At 46.4% G+C, this 17,848-nt stretch overlaps 1 protein-coding gene across 7 annotated transcripts in view; it reads right to left on the bottom strand.

Moving 5' to 3' along the window:
* LOC139547603 (negative elongation factor E-like) overlaps positions 1–17,848 on the bottom strand; it is a 191,689-nt gene that overhangs the window by 172,174 nt on the left and 1,667 nt on the right. For all 7 annotated transcript variants that reach the window (XR_011669560.1, XR_011669561.1, XM_071356546.1 and 4 more), the window contains exon 3: positions 8,985–9,090. Coding sequence is in view for 5 of the 7 variants with exons in the window: in XM_071356546.1 (XP_071212647.1) it covers positions 8,985–9,039 (55 nt within the window). In the remaining 2 variants the exon portion in view is untranslated. The remainder of the gene's footprint in view (positions 1–8,984; positions 9,091–17,848) is intronic.

The following is a 17,848-nucleotide window of genomic DNA, read 5'->3' as shown; positions in this document are numbered from 1 at the left end:
GCTTGGAGAAGCCTAATTAACGTGACTAAACGGTCACGTGAAATTTGACTGCCGTCATGACTCGTGACCGTCGGTGTGGCGGTAATACGGTCACCGCAGCAGGCCTAGGGACAAACGTTTTTGATTTTCAATGTGGTTTCCTCTTTTATCTTGGTTGCAGCAGACAGAGGAATGGTCGGACACACAGACGTTTCAGTGTCAAACCTTCTTCAACTGTGTGTATTTAATGTGGGTTTGACAATTAGTCATGTTGAGTTTGGTATGTGAGAGCAGAGTCATTTTGTTGTTTCATTGCAACACGTAGTTGAGTGTGGCTCCATCTGTGCAGGGTGGAGAGAGAGAAGGAGAGAAGGAGAGAAGGGGAGAGGCGGACTACTCAGACAGCCGCGCTTTAGACACAACGTGTTCCTAATTAGCAGGTGTGCTCATAGGGGCAAGATGATGGGGAGGTTTTTCCCCCTCCTTTTTTTTATTTTTATAAATGTGTATTTATGAAGTGGTGGAAGATCTGAGGCCCTTACCATAACAGTGTTTTACTGTTTAAATGTAGACGGTTATGCCGTGTGCGCTTAAGTGATTTAGGGAACCTCACAACTGCGGTATAAGAAAAATCATAAACGCTGAGACGAAACATGTGGGCTCACTGTAAAAGGGAGGGAAAAGAAAGGGCGACGCAAAGCAGACACGCATTCCACCCCGGAGGGGGGAAACTACACTTAATTAAACAAATAAGTGCATCTGAAATATCGCCTCGTAAAACCAAACTATTTCGTTTTACTCCGACAGAGTGAAACGAAAGTTTGATGTGAGCGAGAGAGAACGAGAGAGGATTTCAATTGTATTTTTTCAGAAATACATTCCGAGCTGACGCTGAGAACAAAGTGTCTCTCTCTCAACAACAAGAAATATGTTCAGAGAAAACTTCTCCTCTGTGACATCTGTCGCTGCGCAACATAAAATTGTCTGATGCCAAATAAAAAAATGTAAAAAACAGATGCACACAGATATCACATTTTATGACTGATCAATCTGGGGCTTCTTATGAGACAGCTCTCTAACTGATGGGTTTTCATCAGGCCGTACGACACAGTGCAGCCGATTGCTGACAGCCCAATAACTACGGGGCTCGCTACAAAGAGGGCCGCATTACTCTATATCAGGTCCCTTAAATCCACACGCGCGCGCGCACGAGAACGCACGCGCGCACACACTATTCACTGACAAAGCTTTGGCTGCCTCCTTCACTTCTCAGTGTTCAACTGGGTAAAATAACCAGAAAATGCACTAGAAATCAATATGATGAACATCATATTACAAGACAACTGTGAAACATGTTTTAAACTACGTTTGATTTGCCCTGATAGTCCAGTAATTCCAATGCTGGGATTCACTGCCGATGATAACCTCGTTGTGAGCTTGACCACTGGTAACACGCCACTATCGCTGCAATAGCATACACAACATCCTGCGTGTTATCTGCAGGGGAAGTTATACTGGGAAAGACCTGATAGGGGACAGGGCTAATGGTGGGCTAATAGTGCTGCAGGGATGATGGGCTCAATTCTGTATCAATTCAGGGATTTGGGAAAATGAATTCAATTCCAATTCAAGAATGGGAAGGGAAAAAATACAAGATTTGAACAAAATTTCAGATCCTCATTGAAAACTGATGGACTTTCAAATCAACCTCTTGAATTAACTGAATGAATCGATACTGAATTGACCTCGCATTGAATTGACCCCAATCCTGCAGCGAAAGGCATGGGCAGTGAAAATGAGGACCCACTTGACAGGTTAACAGTGAGTAAACAGTGCAGACATGGGCAGAAGGGCAGAACACTCTACTCCAGCGTTTCCCAAACTCAGTCCTCGTAACCCCAAGGGGGTGCACATTTTGTTTTTGGCCTTAACACCACACAGCTGATTCAAATGATCAAAGCTTGATGATTAGTTGAATCAGCTGTGTGGTGCTAGGGGGAAAAAATGAAATGTGCATCCCTTGGGGTCAACGAGGACCGAGTTTGGGAAACCCTACTCTAATCTTTCCCTGGGCCGGGAAGGAAGGGAGGGGGGGAGAGGGAGAGAGGGAGAGAGGGAGAGAGAGCGAGCGAGAGCCACCCACCAGAGAGCGATAGCCCAGAGTCTCCTGAGGAATCTACTGCTCCTGAGAAGAAGCGCTGAGGTACTCCAACGCACTCCTCCAACCAATCACAGAGAGGCAGGGTGGGCCACGTGACAGGTGATACATTTCCCCACTTCCTCTTTGTGTTTCCGACTTGGCCGGGGAGCTCCATCACGGGACGCCCCCAGCCGGACGGACAGAGCGAAGGAAAAGAAAGAAAGAAATGCACTCTTCGAAACTCAAGCTCGTTGAGAAAGTGTTTCATTACTTTTCAAAGAGTGTCCGGACTTCAGTCAAGAAGCACATGATCCCAATTTAATTTTTTCATTTTGCAATCCTTTTTTTTTTTTTTTCCCGTTCAATTATTAGATGGATAAATGAAACCACATTTCCCCCTGCCTGTGCACGGGTAGAAGACAAGTGCTGCCTGCCTGGGAGATTCCATTAGTCCACAATTTGCTTGCCGGCTGTTCTGTTCTGGGGAGGGTGGAGGAGGGGGTGACAGTGGTTCATCTGACAGGCCAGTGCACATGGCTCTGGTTAGCACGCACACACCCATAAATGTATGCACGAACATACAGGCATGCACACACAGGCATGCAGACACACACAAAGAGACAAATTGGGAATATAAGCATATGAATTTGTATCAATTATAACAACTAGCCTCAATTGTCGTCTACGGTTAGGCCTAGCCTAGGGGAGACATGTTCTGCTAAGTACTCAAACAAAGCTGTCAGTGAGTCATAAGTAGGATGCTGGTACCTGGTAAAGAGCCCAATCTGTGGCTGTGGCTCTGGGCCTAGGTTTCCATTGGGGACCTTGGGAATGTACGTTAAGTCACAGAAAATGGCTATTGAATGGAGCAGCGTGTGTAGCGTACCATACGGCGGCAGAAATGTGTGGAGGTGCTGGGGGAGGCGGAGGAGGAGGGTAGACCCCGGTGGCCGTTCATCTCTGCTTAATTGAGAGGAAGCCATGGCCGTTCATTAAGGAAAAAAGATAAACCTGAAAAGTGCTGAATAATATTATTTATTTATTTTACTTTGCCGGTCGGCTACTTGATGGGTAACCTCCCGAGTCAGACAGAGGCGCATCGGTGAGACCCTGTCGGGAGTGAGAGGCACGGGGGGAGGGCGAGGCCAGGCTGGGCTGTGGCGCAAGGTGCCCCTTTCTCCCCTTCACTTTCCCCACACAGCGTCATTAAACCCAGGGTTCTGCCGCCACTCGCTCCAAACAGCTCAATGACAACACACGGGCCTGCCAATTAGAAATAATTAGGCAGTCATTTTGGTGGCAAGTTTTTTTAAGTGCATATATAACGATGCCGTGAGCCGAGACTCAAACAGCCGCCTAAATAATTATGCCACTGATCACAAAGCGTCTGCACATCTCTGTACTTCACCTTAATGCGTTTCAAAAAATCCACTTCATTACCTCCAGTAATTAATCCTCCATTAATTGCAGGAAAAGCCCAGTTTACCTCCCTTCGTTTCTAATTATCATCTTATAAATAGTTATGGTTCTAATTAATGTGTTCATTAGGCAGGATATTTTTCTCAAAGCCGCGCTCGGAGCCAAAGGTTCAGCGTCTCTCTCAGAAGCCTAACCAGCCAGAAGGTGAGGCCATTCTGGTTGCATTTTCTTTTATTTTACTACATTCAACCTCCTAATTGGCATTTAAAACCCAATTTGGAAGAACTTCAAGAAGCTTAAATGGAGGAGAAAAGTAGGAAAGGGAGATTCATTTTGTATTCAGATTTCCGATACCAGGGCAAAGAGTCTCTCTCTCACTTCCTGTCTCTCTCGCTCTCCTCTCTATCACACCCTGGACAAACGGGCGAGCTTTTTCGACGTGATGAAATTAACATACAGCTCATTGTGTATTAGGAGCCGCCATCTTTCTCCAAACCGGTCCAAATGTGGACTTACGAGTTAAAGACATTTTGTGGAATCCTTATAAGAGGCAGATAGCTGCTAGTACCACACAGTGAAGGCAGAATCCTGAGCTCTGGCTTTGAAGACCAGAGGGCCAGCCGTGAAGAACTGAGAGAGAACTGAAAGGCCCAGTCAAAGCGAAAGCCTCTGGACAATAAATACATTAGACGAGAGCGGTGCGAGCGAGGTCAAGGCAGAACAATGGCCCCTAATATTTACAGAGATCAAGCAATCTGACGGGTAATGATGGGTGATTAGGAGACATTGGCGTCATGGTTTTCTTCACAATTCGCATTCAGGTGCCATTGCTGATTGACGGACCAATCGGTCATCGTTTCTGACACGGGATGAATTCAGAAGAGCTCGTTAATCTCCGGTGGTTCCTATAAAATGCTCAAACACCGACTGAGTTTCCTGTGGCAAGGTTGTTTTTTACTTGAACAACACACAATAGGGTCGGTGTAAACAAAACCCACGTAATGTTTCCTGTTATCTGAACTGAAATATATATATTTTTAAACAGATCTATTTTTTATTAGAAAAATCTAAAAACGAATGAACCATTAAATCTGTCGACTCCAAAACGTTGGCATATCGGATTATTGCATTGAGGCTATCACAAAGCCTTGTGTGTGAGTGTCTGTCTGTCTATATACAAGTGGTCATGTGTGTACATGCGCTTGTGTGTGTGTGTTTATTTAGCGGCAGGACAGACTCGGCTAGGTTCCCACCCAGGGGAGTGTGGCTGGGGGCTGGTACTGAATGTGTGCCTGGAGGAGGGTGGCTGGACGGGGTGGACGGGGGGGCTTGGCAGGAAAGGGGAACAGTGCCTCGCGGCGAGCCAGGGATGAAAGGCTCCGTCCGTGTCAGTCACTTACTCCTCTCTTTGGTAAATAAAGGTTTTCCGACAACAAAGCAGCGAGCGGCGCTTGACTGGCCTTTAAAGGGGATAAATTAAAAAAAGACTGGATGCAGAGGGGGAAAACCTCTGAAAAAGCACATCAGATCTCCCAAACTGGAAGCACGTTGATTTTTATGAAGTAAAAAGCACGCACCACAACCATACCAGGTCATCTTTCAGTTTAAACCAACATTTTGTATAAGTCGGGTATAATGCGAGGACTGTACCACCTGTAGGAGGCGTATGAGAGGAGAAAGGCCGGAGGTATAAAATACATATATAGAGAAGCAGGTTGTCCTGTAAGCAGCATTCAAACACACACACACACACTAAACGGGTTATAGGGTACACACTCACCGCTGACAGTAGAAAAACTGTGACATAACAAAATAAGACTTGCGTGTTGTTATTTTCTGCTCTTACAGGTACTCGTCTTGTTTTACTTTCTTCAACACTATAAGAATCCACAAGCTTTCTTCTTCTACATCCTATTGTCAAGCTCTTTGCGCTTTGGGGTAGAAAAACAGATTTGGGTTGTCATGTCCGCGACACACACACACTCGGATCGGATCCCCATAGCACTCCGCTGGGCCCAGACCCACCTGACACACTTCCCACACCCAACCCCCCCACACCAACGCCAGCTGAGGGCTGATGGGTGAACCAGATACCGTGGAAACGTTGAGGACCAGGGGGGGGGGGGGGGGGGGGGAGGGTTCCTCTCTCATAAAGGCCTGATTCTCATCCCCCTGCACCAACCTTCCTCCTCTTCCTCCTCTCTACACTTGGTGACCTTGCACGGGCCCCTAGCTCGGCGCAGTCAGGGAAAGCCATCAAGCAGATGTACTGCGGCCGCCCAGCACCTCATTTCATTACACCAGAAAATTGCTGTGCGAAATAAATATTGGGCCATCACTCACGCCTTGTGTGATCTTCCTACGGCGTGCCGAAGCAAACGACTACTCCGCCAACGAGAGGGTTTCCCATTCTGAAACCTCAGAGCTAGGCACACACACTACCCCAACCTGCACAGTAGTGCAGTCCTAGTTGCTCCTACTCGCTCCAGAGCGCCTGATTGGAGCGATAGTGTTTTCTGGATGAGTTCACTATCCTTAAGGGAGAAGGGCATGATAATTAGGGGCCCTCCGCTTGATGCAGATGACAATCACACTGATCTAACCGCTTGGCAGTTATCTGGGCTAAACCCTTACACAAGCACTATGCCCCCCAAACGGAACACGCCTCTGAAATATTAATGAGAGAGATGTAAGCATCTTTGTGTGTGTGTGTGTGTGTGTGTGTGTGTGTGTGTGTGTGTGTGTGTGTGTGTGTGTGTGTGTGTGTGGGTGTGTGGGTGTGTGTGTGGGTGTGTGTGTGTGCATGCGTGAGTGACGTCTGGTGTTTGAGGTCAAGTGGTGGATTAGTGACGCTATGATGGCCTCCATCTCTCTCCTGTGAACCTGCCACTGAACCTTAACACTGACTGACTGTCAGACGGCCATGGCTCTAACCTGTGACTCTCCTACCACCCCATCCTTCAACCCCCCCCTAACTTCACAAACTTGTTCCTGTGATCCCTCCGTAATTCTTAACCGTGTTGTCTTTGTTGGAGCGGGTTTAGTTGAGTCCAGATAGACGTGTGCTCGGTGCCTCGCCATCCCCGGTGAACTGGAGCCGGTGCGGTGAACGGAGCCGTGACACCTCTCCGTATAACGTTGGGCTGGGGGATCTGACTCCTCTGATCAAAGGGAATAAACATTAATGACTAATGGGTAATCTGCTACACATTTCGGGCGGGTTGATTGGCCCGCCTCTGGGGTGATGGGGGAAATCTCCTCTCTTCAAATCATTTTCTGATTGCAAAAAAAGAAAGAGGGAGTCGCTTTGGAATAGTAAACACGTAAGAGCTTCACAGAGCATCATTCTTATTTCCTATATAGATTTTGTATTTATACATATAGGATTCTAAAGAAGGTAATAACACCCTACCCAACCAACTGTCCTAATCTTCTCCCCTGTAATATTTCCACGCAGCTGTTATTATTCTCATCCCTCTGAATAATATCCCTCATTCCTCCCATCCTTTTTCTCCCCACCTCGCTCATATTCTAGATCTCATGCCACGCGGGCGTCCCGGGCTGCTGCTGCGAGCGAGCGCCTCATATCCTGTCAGCGTATCAATCACATGGGCCCTGTCCACTCAATCCACCTCTGATTTATCAGGTAGCCTCGACCCAAACCCTTTTAACGCGACAGTGACCGATAGCAGCCCAGACCATGGTAACCGGTTCCACTTAGCTCACACACACTGGGAGGCTTGGTGGGACTGACACGTGACCCCGAACCCCCCCCCCCCCCCCATCACCCTCCCCCACCCCAGGCAGCAGCACCCCCAGAATGTATGCATATAGTCTAGCCTGCCACACCGCTGACTGTGTTTAGAGGTTGGGTTCAACCTGCATGAGATACATATACACAGATAAATTAGATAGATTGCGTAGACTATTGATAATAATCGGGAACGTTATAGGCCTATTTGCGATACTTCCCACAATCAGTGGTGGGCGATCTGCAATCGAATCCATATAAACTGCAAACCCTGGCATTATCTTATAACTTTCATGAGTTTCCCCTTGCTTCAGTGAACCCAACAGGTATGGATTGTTGCAGTTTGCGCTAATAGCAACTAGTGTACTAAGCAATTACCACAGGTGAAACGGTCCGTAGCTTGCTGCGGTGCGTTTGCCCCGATGGACTGGCATCGCTGCAGATTGGCCATTGTCAAGACAGACATTATGAAACGTATTCACCACTTAACATTCAGGTTGCGGTGCCCCCTCCACCCCCCACCCGCCCCCCCTCACAGCTCTGCTTAAGCCGATTACAGGAGGCTTCCCTCTTTAATCGCATTGCTTCATTTGTTAACACAGAGATATCATCGACTGTAATTCCAAATCTCCCTACTACTTTCATGTGACACTGGCGTTAATGCCTGTTTGATTTGGGGGGGAGGTGTTGTTTTAATCAACGCTGTCGTTGGCGGAGCGTCGCAAAAGAACAGCTGTGGATTGGCAGTGTGTGCATGTGTGTGCATGTGTGTGCATGTGTACATATGTATAAACAATGTCATTCTCCATGTAAGAAGGGCACCTCCACCCAATTAGGCTCCCCTGCTAGCTCCGACAGTCCAATGTCTCTGTCACCAGTTTCCTTAATCACCGCCATCTCATCTAACCTAATGAAGATATGAAACCGCTCCTTTGTGACTAAAATGGTTTGTCAATTCTTCCCTGTAGCCATACAACAAGTAAACAAGGGGACTTGTGCACAATTAAAAATGATAAAAACAGATTTAAACAGCAGAGTTGTTAATGACATGGACAACCATGCATAGAGCCTCCCCCATTGTGTCTCCCAGCCAACCAATGACAGTGACACAGAAACAAAGACAGACAGACAGACAGACAGACAGACAGACAGACAGACAGACAGACAGACAGACAGACAGACAGACAGAGAGAGTTTGTGTGTGTCATTAGCTGTCACAGTAGTGAGAGAGTCACAGTCTCTTTAATGACAGCCTGCCACGTGATAATGGCCTTTGCCACCACAGCAAACAAACCACAGAGCTGCTGCTGCCTGCTTGGCTGGCACACACACACACTATCACACACACATGCACACATGCAAATGCACACCAAGTCTGTTTTGCTGTAAACGGCAAGCAAAATGGCAACATTCACAGAGTGTGGTTACTGGAACCAATCATGATCATTGTGAAATTGAGCCAAAAATCAGGGACAAACACAGGGTATGCGTACGGTGGAGAGAGTAGAGTGTGGCATGTGTGCATGCGTGTGTGTGGTAGTCAGGCACCTATTGATAGCCAGCACCTGCTACTGGCCACCCTCATACCCACAAAACTATAGTAATTCCACTGTAAACCCTCTTGAGCCCTTCTCTTCCCCCTACCCAGCCCCCAGCAAGTCCCCCCCATCCCCTCTACCTCAGTCCCCATCATACCTGCGGGTGCGGCTGCGTGTCCTATGGGATTGGTTGGTCCTGCCTCGGTCTCCATCTCCGCTCCCTCCTCCTGCGGGACGAGCTGCTGTTGGACCGCCGCCTGCGTCTGACACACACACACAGACACACACACACCACATTTCAACCCCCTGGCTCAGCCCTTCACACCCTCTCCCCTGTGCTTCCTCCCCAAGCAGTAGATCCTCTCTCATTCTCTGTGTTCTTACCCGTCTTCCACAACACGTTAGACTGAGTAACAGAGAAGACATGTCTCCCAGTCCCGTCTCATACATAAATAACTTAATATATCCCTCACAATCCTAATTTGGTGTGTTGTTAATTTCAGCAATCAAATAATTCCCTTCTTACTTTCCATACCTAGCCCCCAAGAAGTGCCAGTGGCTGTTCATCGAATCATCAAGCCTTGCTGTTTTAACCGCGTATCTTGGTGGTTTTGGACCAAAGTGGTGCTGACAGACACGCTGCTGCAGCCTTAGCAGGACTGCAGTCAGCAGGGGCTGCAGCCACGGAGCTCCTCAGCTGGGGCTGCAGTCAGCAGGGGCTGCAGCCACGGAGCTCCTCAGCTGGGGCTGCAGTCAGCAGGGGCTGCAGCCACGGAGCTCCTCAGCTGGGGCTTCCGAACAGCGGTGTGGAACAAACGCTATTCTGTTTTGTCAACACTGGCGTTGCCCAAATGGCGCTCTGATTGATAGTGCGAAGCAGCGATCGTTGGTGGGAGAGTGTGTACATTTGAGGGGGGCTTGTCTGACTCTGAAACAGTTTGAGTAATATTCATGATTAACTATTCTCTTTCTATTTGTTTCTCTCCCTCGCCAAATACTCACATATGCTTACTACTAAAATAAAAAACAGGCCCTCTCCATTGGGAGCCCAGCGAGATAAGAGGGGAGGAGAAAAAAACACTGAACAAATAATAGACGCTGAACTATCAAAACAAAACGCGTTACTACTTACTGAGAGAGAAAGAGCACTGTATTACTATTCGACGGGTTGGTTGGATCACAGAAGCGCGCTGATTCAGGAAGAAGCACTTCAGACTCGCGTTCGGCAGAAGAAACGTCCAGGACAAGACATGTTATTTGAACTTGCAGTGTATATACACACACACAGGCGTGTGAAGATAATGTCACAAAACGCGGCTGGTTCGCACAAAGAGAAAGACGCCGCTACGCCACATGAGAGGGAGGCTGCCTGTGCGCTCCGGCATGACGGAAGCCATCCAAGTGAATCCTGGGAGCAGGGTTGACATGTGCACTAACACTGACTGTGTGTTCGGTGTCAACTCAATGGGAAGTGTGGGGGGGGAGCTATTTAATGCCTGGTGAACAGCTAGTGAACACTTGCCGCTCTTCACTAGTGACTTCGGGTAGCGGTTATCTTTACACACGTAGGGTGTGTCCCAAATAGCACCCTGTTCCCTATACAGCGCACTACTTTTGACCAGGGCCCATAGGGAGAGGCAGACGTAGCCTCATACACGAAGGCCTAACTTAATCCATTGACCCGGTATCTATTTTCAACCATTCCTTGGCCATATCCAACTCCTTCATTTGACAGAAGCACTTCCTAGGCAGCTAATGAATGAGTGGGAAGACTGAAGGCTAATGGTTTAAACGGCTACAACCAGCCCCTCCCCACTCCACCCAGCCGGCCCCAGATCAGCGAGCCATTCTCTCAAGACCACCAATGATTTCCCATCACGCGTAATGGACCCTGACCAAAGCTCATAAATAATTACCATCAACCGGCCTTGTCTAAACGACTGCAGAGGGGAGTGTCGAGTGCGCGTGCGTGTGTAGGAGGCTGGGTGGGGGTTTATGTCCAGTATCTTCTGTTAAAAGACAGCATCCGCGGTCATTTACTCACAGACACTTTCTCGCTCTCTCTCTCTCTCACAAACACACACACACAATCTGGAGAAACAAATGTTTAAGCCTGTGGGCCTAAATGATGACAGTAACATCTACTACTGGTAATTATATGTATTCGTTGTGATAGCCTATGTCCAACAAGTTTGTCTTCAACGCTGAGGAACCCAAGCTAACGAACTCCTTAAAGTGTATTAAAGTGTGACGACAACTTAAAGTGTATCATAAAGGTCAGATGTTTTGACTCATTTGTGTCTTGCTTGGACAGAGGTGGTTACATTGCAGGATGGGGGCATGTTCAATAACGCACTATGAATAAGACTCTCCTTCAAGCCACTCGCACGGACAGCGGGGTGTTGGGGCAGTTAGTGCATAACGCAATATTTGCAGTCACATTTAAATTCAAGCCTGTTCCATAACTAGAAAGCGACCCCGACAGTTACAGTCATGCGAGGTCCATAATCATATAAACAACCACCCCATTGGAATAAGCATAATATCAAATCATTTAGTAAAGTTCCTCCCTCTGGTCCTATGACGTGAGGGCCATATCATTAGTATCAGCTGCTCATCTAACCTCTGTTCCAGCCAATCTTTGGGAGAATCTCAATTGGTATTGCTTGGCTCCTTGCGTCCTCTCCTCAGTCCTCGTCTGCTTTTGAAAAAGGTCCAAGATAATCAAGGAGCGGAGCCGAGGAGAACAAACAAATACGCTTGTATGAAATGAGAATTACCCCCCCTCCCTCCCGCAAAAGGGAATTATGTTTACAGGGGTGGAATCCCAAAATGAATGTGTCAAGTGATCAAAACAAGTGTAGCTAGCTGTGCAAGACTTTCTATAGATAAAAGGATAAGTATCATATTGTTTTTAAATGTGTACATGCTTTTATCCTTCGAGAAAACAACAGCTGATTCAAAGGGGTGGGGCGGATTTGAAAACACTTCCGCGCTAGCCGCCCGGGAGGATCCTCTTGTGCATCCTCTGCTGAAGTAGGTCATCGAGAAGGTGAGCATAATCCCCCGCTCGCCTACTAGCGAATTTTACACTCTCCTTGACCACTCAACCACTTATCGGTTTCTAGGTCACGGAGGAGAGTAGGACGGAGGAGTCACGGTGAGGACAGACTTTTGCCCAATTGAGAATCACCCCACTAGCAGACCACTGTGGGTACTACCTTTTCCTTTTGTACTCACCAACACCACATCCACTACTTGTTACATTCAATTACACCACTAATAGGCTTGATGACGAAGCGTAGAAGGCTGGTTGACCACACAAACAGCTTATTACATACAGTACCTGGCAGACCAAACCGAATGTTGTTGAGGGCCAAGTTTGGCCTGCAAACCCCAATTTGGGCGGCCCTGCTCTATAGCAACAATAGCATAAAACCCTATCCCTCTACTCCACCATCCCCTCTATGAATCTCCCTCCCCTTCCCTTTAGCTGTCTGTGTAGTGATGGAGGACAGTGGAAGTAGACTGATGAATGAAGTACTATAGGGTGCCCACCCACTTTGCCCAGTGGGTGAAAATGGGCTTTGGTGATGAAATATTAATTCCTTATGTTATAAAATATATTTTATCAGGACAAATATGATTATTCATGTTCTGAATCGTTCAGTGGGGTATTTCTCTAACATATTAACATTATATCCAAACAGTCGGATTTCATAACCTAATACATCCGATAATAAGCACCAAGCTCTGCTGACATACAGTGGCAAGGAAAAGTATGTGAACCCTTTGGAAGTACCTTGATTTCTGCATAAATTGGTGTGCTTAAACTAATAACACACAAATTATTGTATTTTTATTGTCTATATTGAATACATCATTTAAACATTCACAGTGTAGGTTGGGGAAAGTATTTGAACCCCTAGGCTCCAAAAGCTTATTGGAGTCAGGGGTCAGCTAACCTGGAGTCCAATCAATGAGACGAGTTTGGAGATGTTGGTTAGCGCTGCCTTGCCCTATAAAAAACACTCACAAAATTTGAGTCTACTATTCACAAGAAGCATTTCCTGATGTGAACCATGCCTCGACCAAAAGAGATCTTGGTCGAGGCATGTGGTGATTGACAGAGTCGAAAGCCTTGGCCAGGTCTATGAATACACCTGCACAGTATAGTCTCTTACTGATGGAGGTTATGATATCGTTTAGGAGAGCGTGGCTGAGGTGCACCGATGACCAGCTCGGAAACCAGACTGCATAGCGGAGAAGGTACGGTGGGATTCGAAATGGTCGGTGATCTGTTTGTTAACTTGGCTTTAGAAGACCTTAGAAAGGCAGGGTAGGATAGATATAGGTCTGTAGCAGTTTGGGTCTAGAGTGTCTCCCCCTTTGAAGAGGGGGATGACCGCGACAGCTTTCCAATCTTTGGGGATCTCAGACGATACGAAAGAGAGGTTGAACAGGCTAGTAATAGGGGTTGCAACAATTTCGGCTGATAATTTTAGAAAGAGAGGGTCCAGATTGTCTGGTCCTGCTGATTTGTAGGGAGGCTTGGGCAAGTTGCTGTGGGGGGTGCACGGCTGCTACCAGGGTAGGGGTGGCCAGGTGGAAAGCATGGCCAGCCATAGAAAAATGCTTATTGAAATTCTCAATTATCGTGGATTTATCGGTGGTGACAGTGTTTCCTAGCCTCAGTGCAGTGGGCAACTGGGAGGAGGTGCTCTTATTCTCCATGGACTTTACAGTGTCCCAAAACTTTTTGGAGTTTGTGCTGCAGGATGCAAATTTATGTTTGAAAAAGCTAGCCTTTGCTTTCCTAACTGCCTGTGTAAATTGGTTCCTAACTTCCCTGAAAAGTTGCATATCGCGGGTGCTATTCGATGCTAATGCAGTACGCCACAGGATGTTTTTGTGCTGGTCAAGGGCAGTCAGGTCTGGAGTAAACCACGGGCTATATCTGTTCCTGGTTCCAAATTTTTTGAATAGGGCATGCTTATTTAAGATTGTGAGGAAAGCACTTTTAAAGAATAACCAGGCATCTTCTACTGACGGAATGAGGTCAATATCCTTCCAGGATACCCGGGCCAGGTCGATTAGAAAGGCCTGCTCGCTGAAGTGTTTTAGGGAATGTTTGACAGTGATGAGGGGTGGCCGTTTAACCGCATACCCATTACGGACGCAAGCAATGAGGCAGCGATCGCTGAGATCCTGGTTGAAGACAGCAGAGGTGTATTTGGAGGGCAGGTAGGTTAGGATGATATCTATGAGGGTGCCTGTGTTTACGGATTTGGGGTTGTACCTGGTAGGTTCAATGATAATTTGTGTGAGATTGAGGGCATCAAGCTTAGATTGTAGGATGGCCGGGGTGTTAACTTCTTATGGCTGCAGGGGCAGTATTGAGTAGCTTGGATGAAAGGTGCACAGAGGTGCCCATAGTAAACTGCCTGCTCCTCAGTCCCAGTTGCTAATATATGCATATTATTATTCGTATTGGATAGAAAACACTCTGAGGTTTCTAAAACTGTTTGAATTATGTCTGTGAGTATAACAGAACTCATATGGCAGGCAAAAACCTGAGACGTTCCACTTCCTGTTTGAATTGTTTCTGAGGTGGCAGATTTTCAACCAAGTTCTCATTGAAATTACAGCGAGATAATGATGAGTTTTCACTTCCTACGGCTTCCACTAGATGTCAACAGTCAATAGAACTTTGCCTGATGACTCTAATGTGAAGGGGGGCCGAAGAAGACAGAAATTAGTAATCACTGCCATGAGGTGACCACGCATTGAACACGCGCCTTCACATGAGGACCTCCGTTCCACCGCTCTTCTGAAGTCAATCTAATTCTCCGGTTGGAACGTTATTCAAGATGTATGTTAACAACATTCTAAGGATTGATTCAGTACATCGTTTGACATGTTTCTACTGACTGTTACGGAACTTTTGGACATTTCGTCACGTTATAGTGGATGCGCTTTGTGACTTTGGAATTGTTTACCGCTAACGCGCTAACCAAAGTAGCTAATTGGACATAAATAACGGACATTATCGAACAAATCAAGCATTTATTGCGGACCTGGGATTCCTAGGACTGCATTCTGATGAAGTTCATCAAAGGTAAGGATACATTTATCATGTATTTTTTGGTTTCTGTTGACCCCAACATGGCGGCTAATTTGGCTATTGTTCTGAGCTCCGTCTCAGATTATTGCATGATTTGCTTTTTCCGTAAAGTTTTTTTGAAATCTGACACAGCGGTTGCATTAAGGAGAGGTATATCTATAATTCCATGTCTATAACTTGTATTATCATCTACATTTATGATGAGTATTTCTGTTGAAACGATGTGGCTATGCAAAATCACTTGATGTTTTTGGCTCTAGTTGAATGTAACGCGCCAATGTAAACTCAGATTTTTTGTTATAAATATGAACTTTATCAAACAAAACATGCATGTATTGTGTAACATGAAGTCCTATGAGTGTCATCTGATGAAGATAATCAAAGGTTAGTGATAAATTTTATCTCTATTTCTGCTTTTTGTGAAAGCTATCTTTCGCTGGAAAAATGGCTGTGCTTATTGTCGTTTGGTGGTGACCTAACAATCGTTTGTAGTGCTTTCGCTGAAAAGCATATTTGAAATCGGACACTTTGGTGGGATTAACAAGATTACCTTTAAAATTATATAAGACACAGGTATGTTTGAGGAATTTTAATTATGAGATTTCTGTTGTTTGAATTTGGCACCCTGCACTTTCACTGGCTGCTGTCATATCGATCCCGGTAGCGGGATGCAGCCATAAGAAGTTAAGCATGTCCCAGTTCAGGTCACCTAACAGCATGAGCTCTGAAGATAGACGGGGGGCAATCAATTCACATATGGTGTCCAGGGCACAGCTGCGGGCAGGTGGTGGTCTATAGCAAGAGGCAACGGTGAGAGACTTATTTCTGGAAAGGTGGAATTTTAAAAGTAGAAGCTCAAATTGTTTGTGAACAGACCTGGATAGTAAGACAGAACTCTGCAGGCTATCTCTGCAGTAGATTGCAACTCTGCCCCCTGTGGCAGTTCTATCTTGTTGGAAAATGTTATAGTTAGGGATGGAAATGTCATGGTTTTTGGTGGCCTTCCTAAGCCAGGATTCAGACACGACTAGGACATCCAGGTTGGCAGAGTGTGCTAAAGCAGTGAATAAAACAAACTTAGGGAGGAGGCTTCCAATGTTAACATGCATGAAACCAAGGCTTTTACGGTTACATAAGTCCACCAATGAGAGCGCCTGGGGAATGGGAGTGGAGCTAGGCACTGCATTGCCTGGATTAACCTCTACATCACCAGAGGTGCAGAGGAGGAGTAGGATAAGGGTACGGCTAAAGGCTATAAGAACTGGTCGACTAGTGCGTTCAGAACAGAGAGTAAAGGGAGCAGGTTTCTGGGCGCGGTAGAATAGATTCAATGCATAATGTACAGACAAAGGTGTGGTAGGATGTGAGTACAGTGGAGGTAAACCTAGGCATTGAGTGATGATGAGAGAGGTATTGTCTCCAAAAACATAAATTAAACCAGGTGAGGTCACCGCGTGTGTGGGAGGTGGGACAAGAGGGTTAACTGAGGCATATCGAGTAGGGCTGGAGGCTCTACAGTGAAATAAGACAATAATCACTAACCAAAACAGCAATGGACAAGGCATATTGACATTAGGGAGAGGAATGGGTAGCCGAGTGATCTTTGGGTCCAGTGAGTAGCTGGGTGGGCTGGAGACACGGCGATTCAGACAGCTAGCGGGCCGGGGAAAGCAGGCTAGCAGAAGGGCCTTAGAGGGACGTCGCAACGGAAGAAGTCTGTTGTAGCCCCTTCATGCGGTTACGTCGGCAGACCAGTTGTGATGGATCAGCAGAGGTCCGTGTAGTAGAAGGGTCCAGGCCAATTGGCAAAATAGGTATAGTAGCCCAAAAAATTGTCTGATGGAACTCTTCAGCTAACAGTCCGGTATGCTCTAGCAGGTCGCGGCTAGAAGGCTAGCAGATGGGCATTCAGAGGACGTCGCGACGGAGGAGCCTGTTGAAAAAAAAACCTTGGGCGGATTACGTCGGTTGTCCAGTCATGATGGATTGGCAGGGCTCCGTATCGGCAATAAAAGGGGTCCAGGCCAATTGGAAAAATAGGTATTGTAGCCCAAGGAGTGGCTGATGGACCTCTTCAGCTAGCCGGGAGATGGGCCTAGCATAGGCTAGTAAGACATTTTTGGTGGCCTTTAACCAAAATAACCAAAAAATGTCACCTGCCCCCTTAAGGACGGGAGGTTACCATGGTAGCGCGACTGGAGTCATGTTTGTGCCTGTGAGATTGAGTCTGACTAGTAGCAGCGTTGTCTTCTCTTCTTTAGCAGATGAAACTCAAACATAGAACAACAACCTAGCTTGTGAACAAACAATGTAAATATTCTAGAAACACAAGGACATGGTCTCACTTCTTTTATGCCTGTGCGCAGCGCTTCTGCCAGGCAGTGTTGCAGCACGAGGTGGAATAGGCTATATAGGATTCGTAGTTCTTGACTTGTACGATTAATTTACAAGCAAAGAAACGAAACGGCAGAAACACTTTGAAAACAGCTACTGCTGCATTCATTTTACTATAAATGTGATCATACTTTTTTTATTCACAAATTTAAGTGAAATGGTTGCACTGTGGAGCCCTGACCACCCGCCAACGTGGCTGGTGAAATAGACATCTTACCCGCCAATACCAAAATGTACCCGCATTTGGCAGGTGGCGGGTGTTAATTTTAGGCCCTGTCCGTCGACATTTCACAGAGATACGCTTGCATTAATTTCGAATGAATATGAAAAGCGTATACTAAAATGTGAAAACACTACATGTCAAAATCAATATCAATCTTCCCTCTATATTCTTTAACACACTGCAGAGTTACCCATTGGTCAAAAGATGCATTTTTGATTGGACACCCTAAATAGTAGCTCTATAAAGTAGTATTATCCTATTCAATTGACACCGTCTTTCA

Source organism: Salvelinus alpinus, chromosome 21, assembly GCF_045679555.1.
Source record: "Salvelinus alpinus chromosome 21, SLU_Salpinus.1, whole genome shotgun sequence".
Classification (NCBI taxonomy): domain Eukaryota; kingdom Metazoa; phylum Chordata; class Actinopteri; order Salmoniformes; family Salmonidae; genus Salvelinus; species Salvelinus alpinus.
The sequence above is the reverse complement of the archived record's forward strand: the minus strand, read 5'-3'. Positions and strand labels throughout refer to the sequence as shown.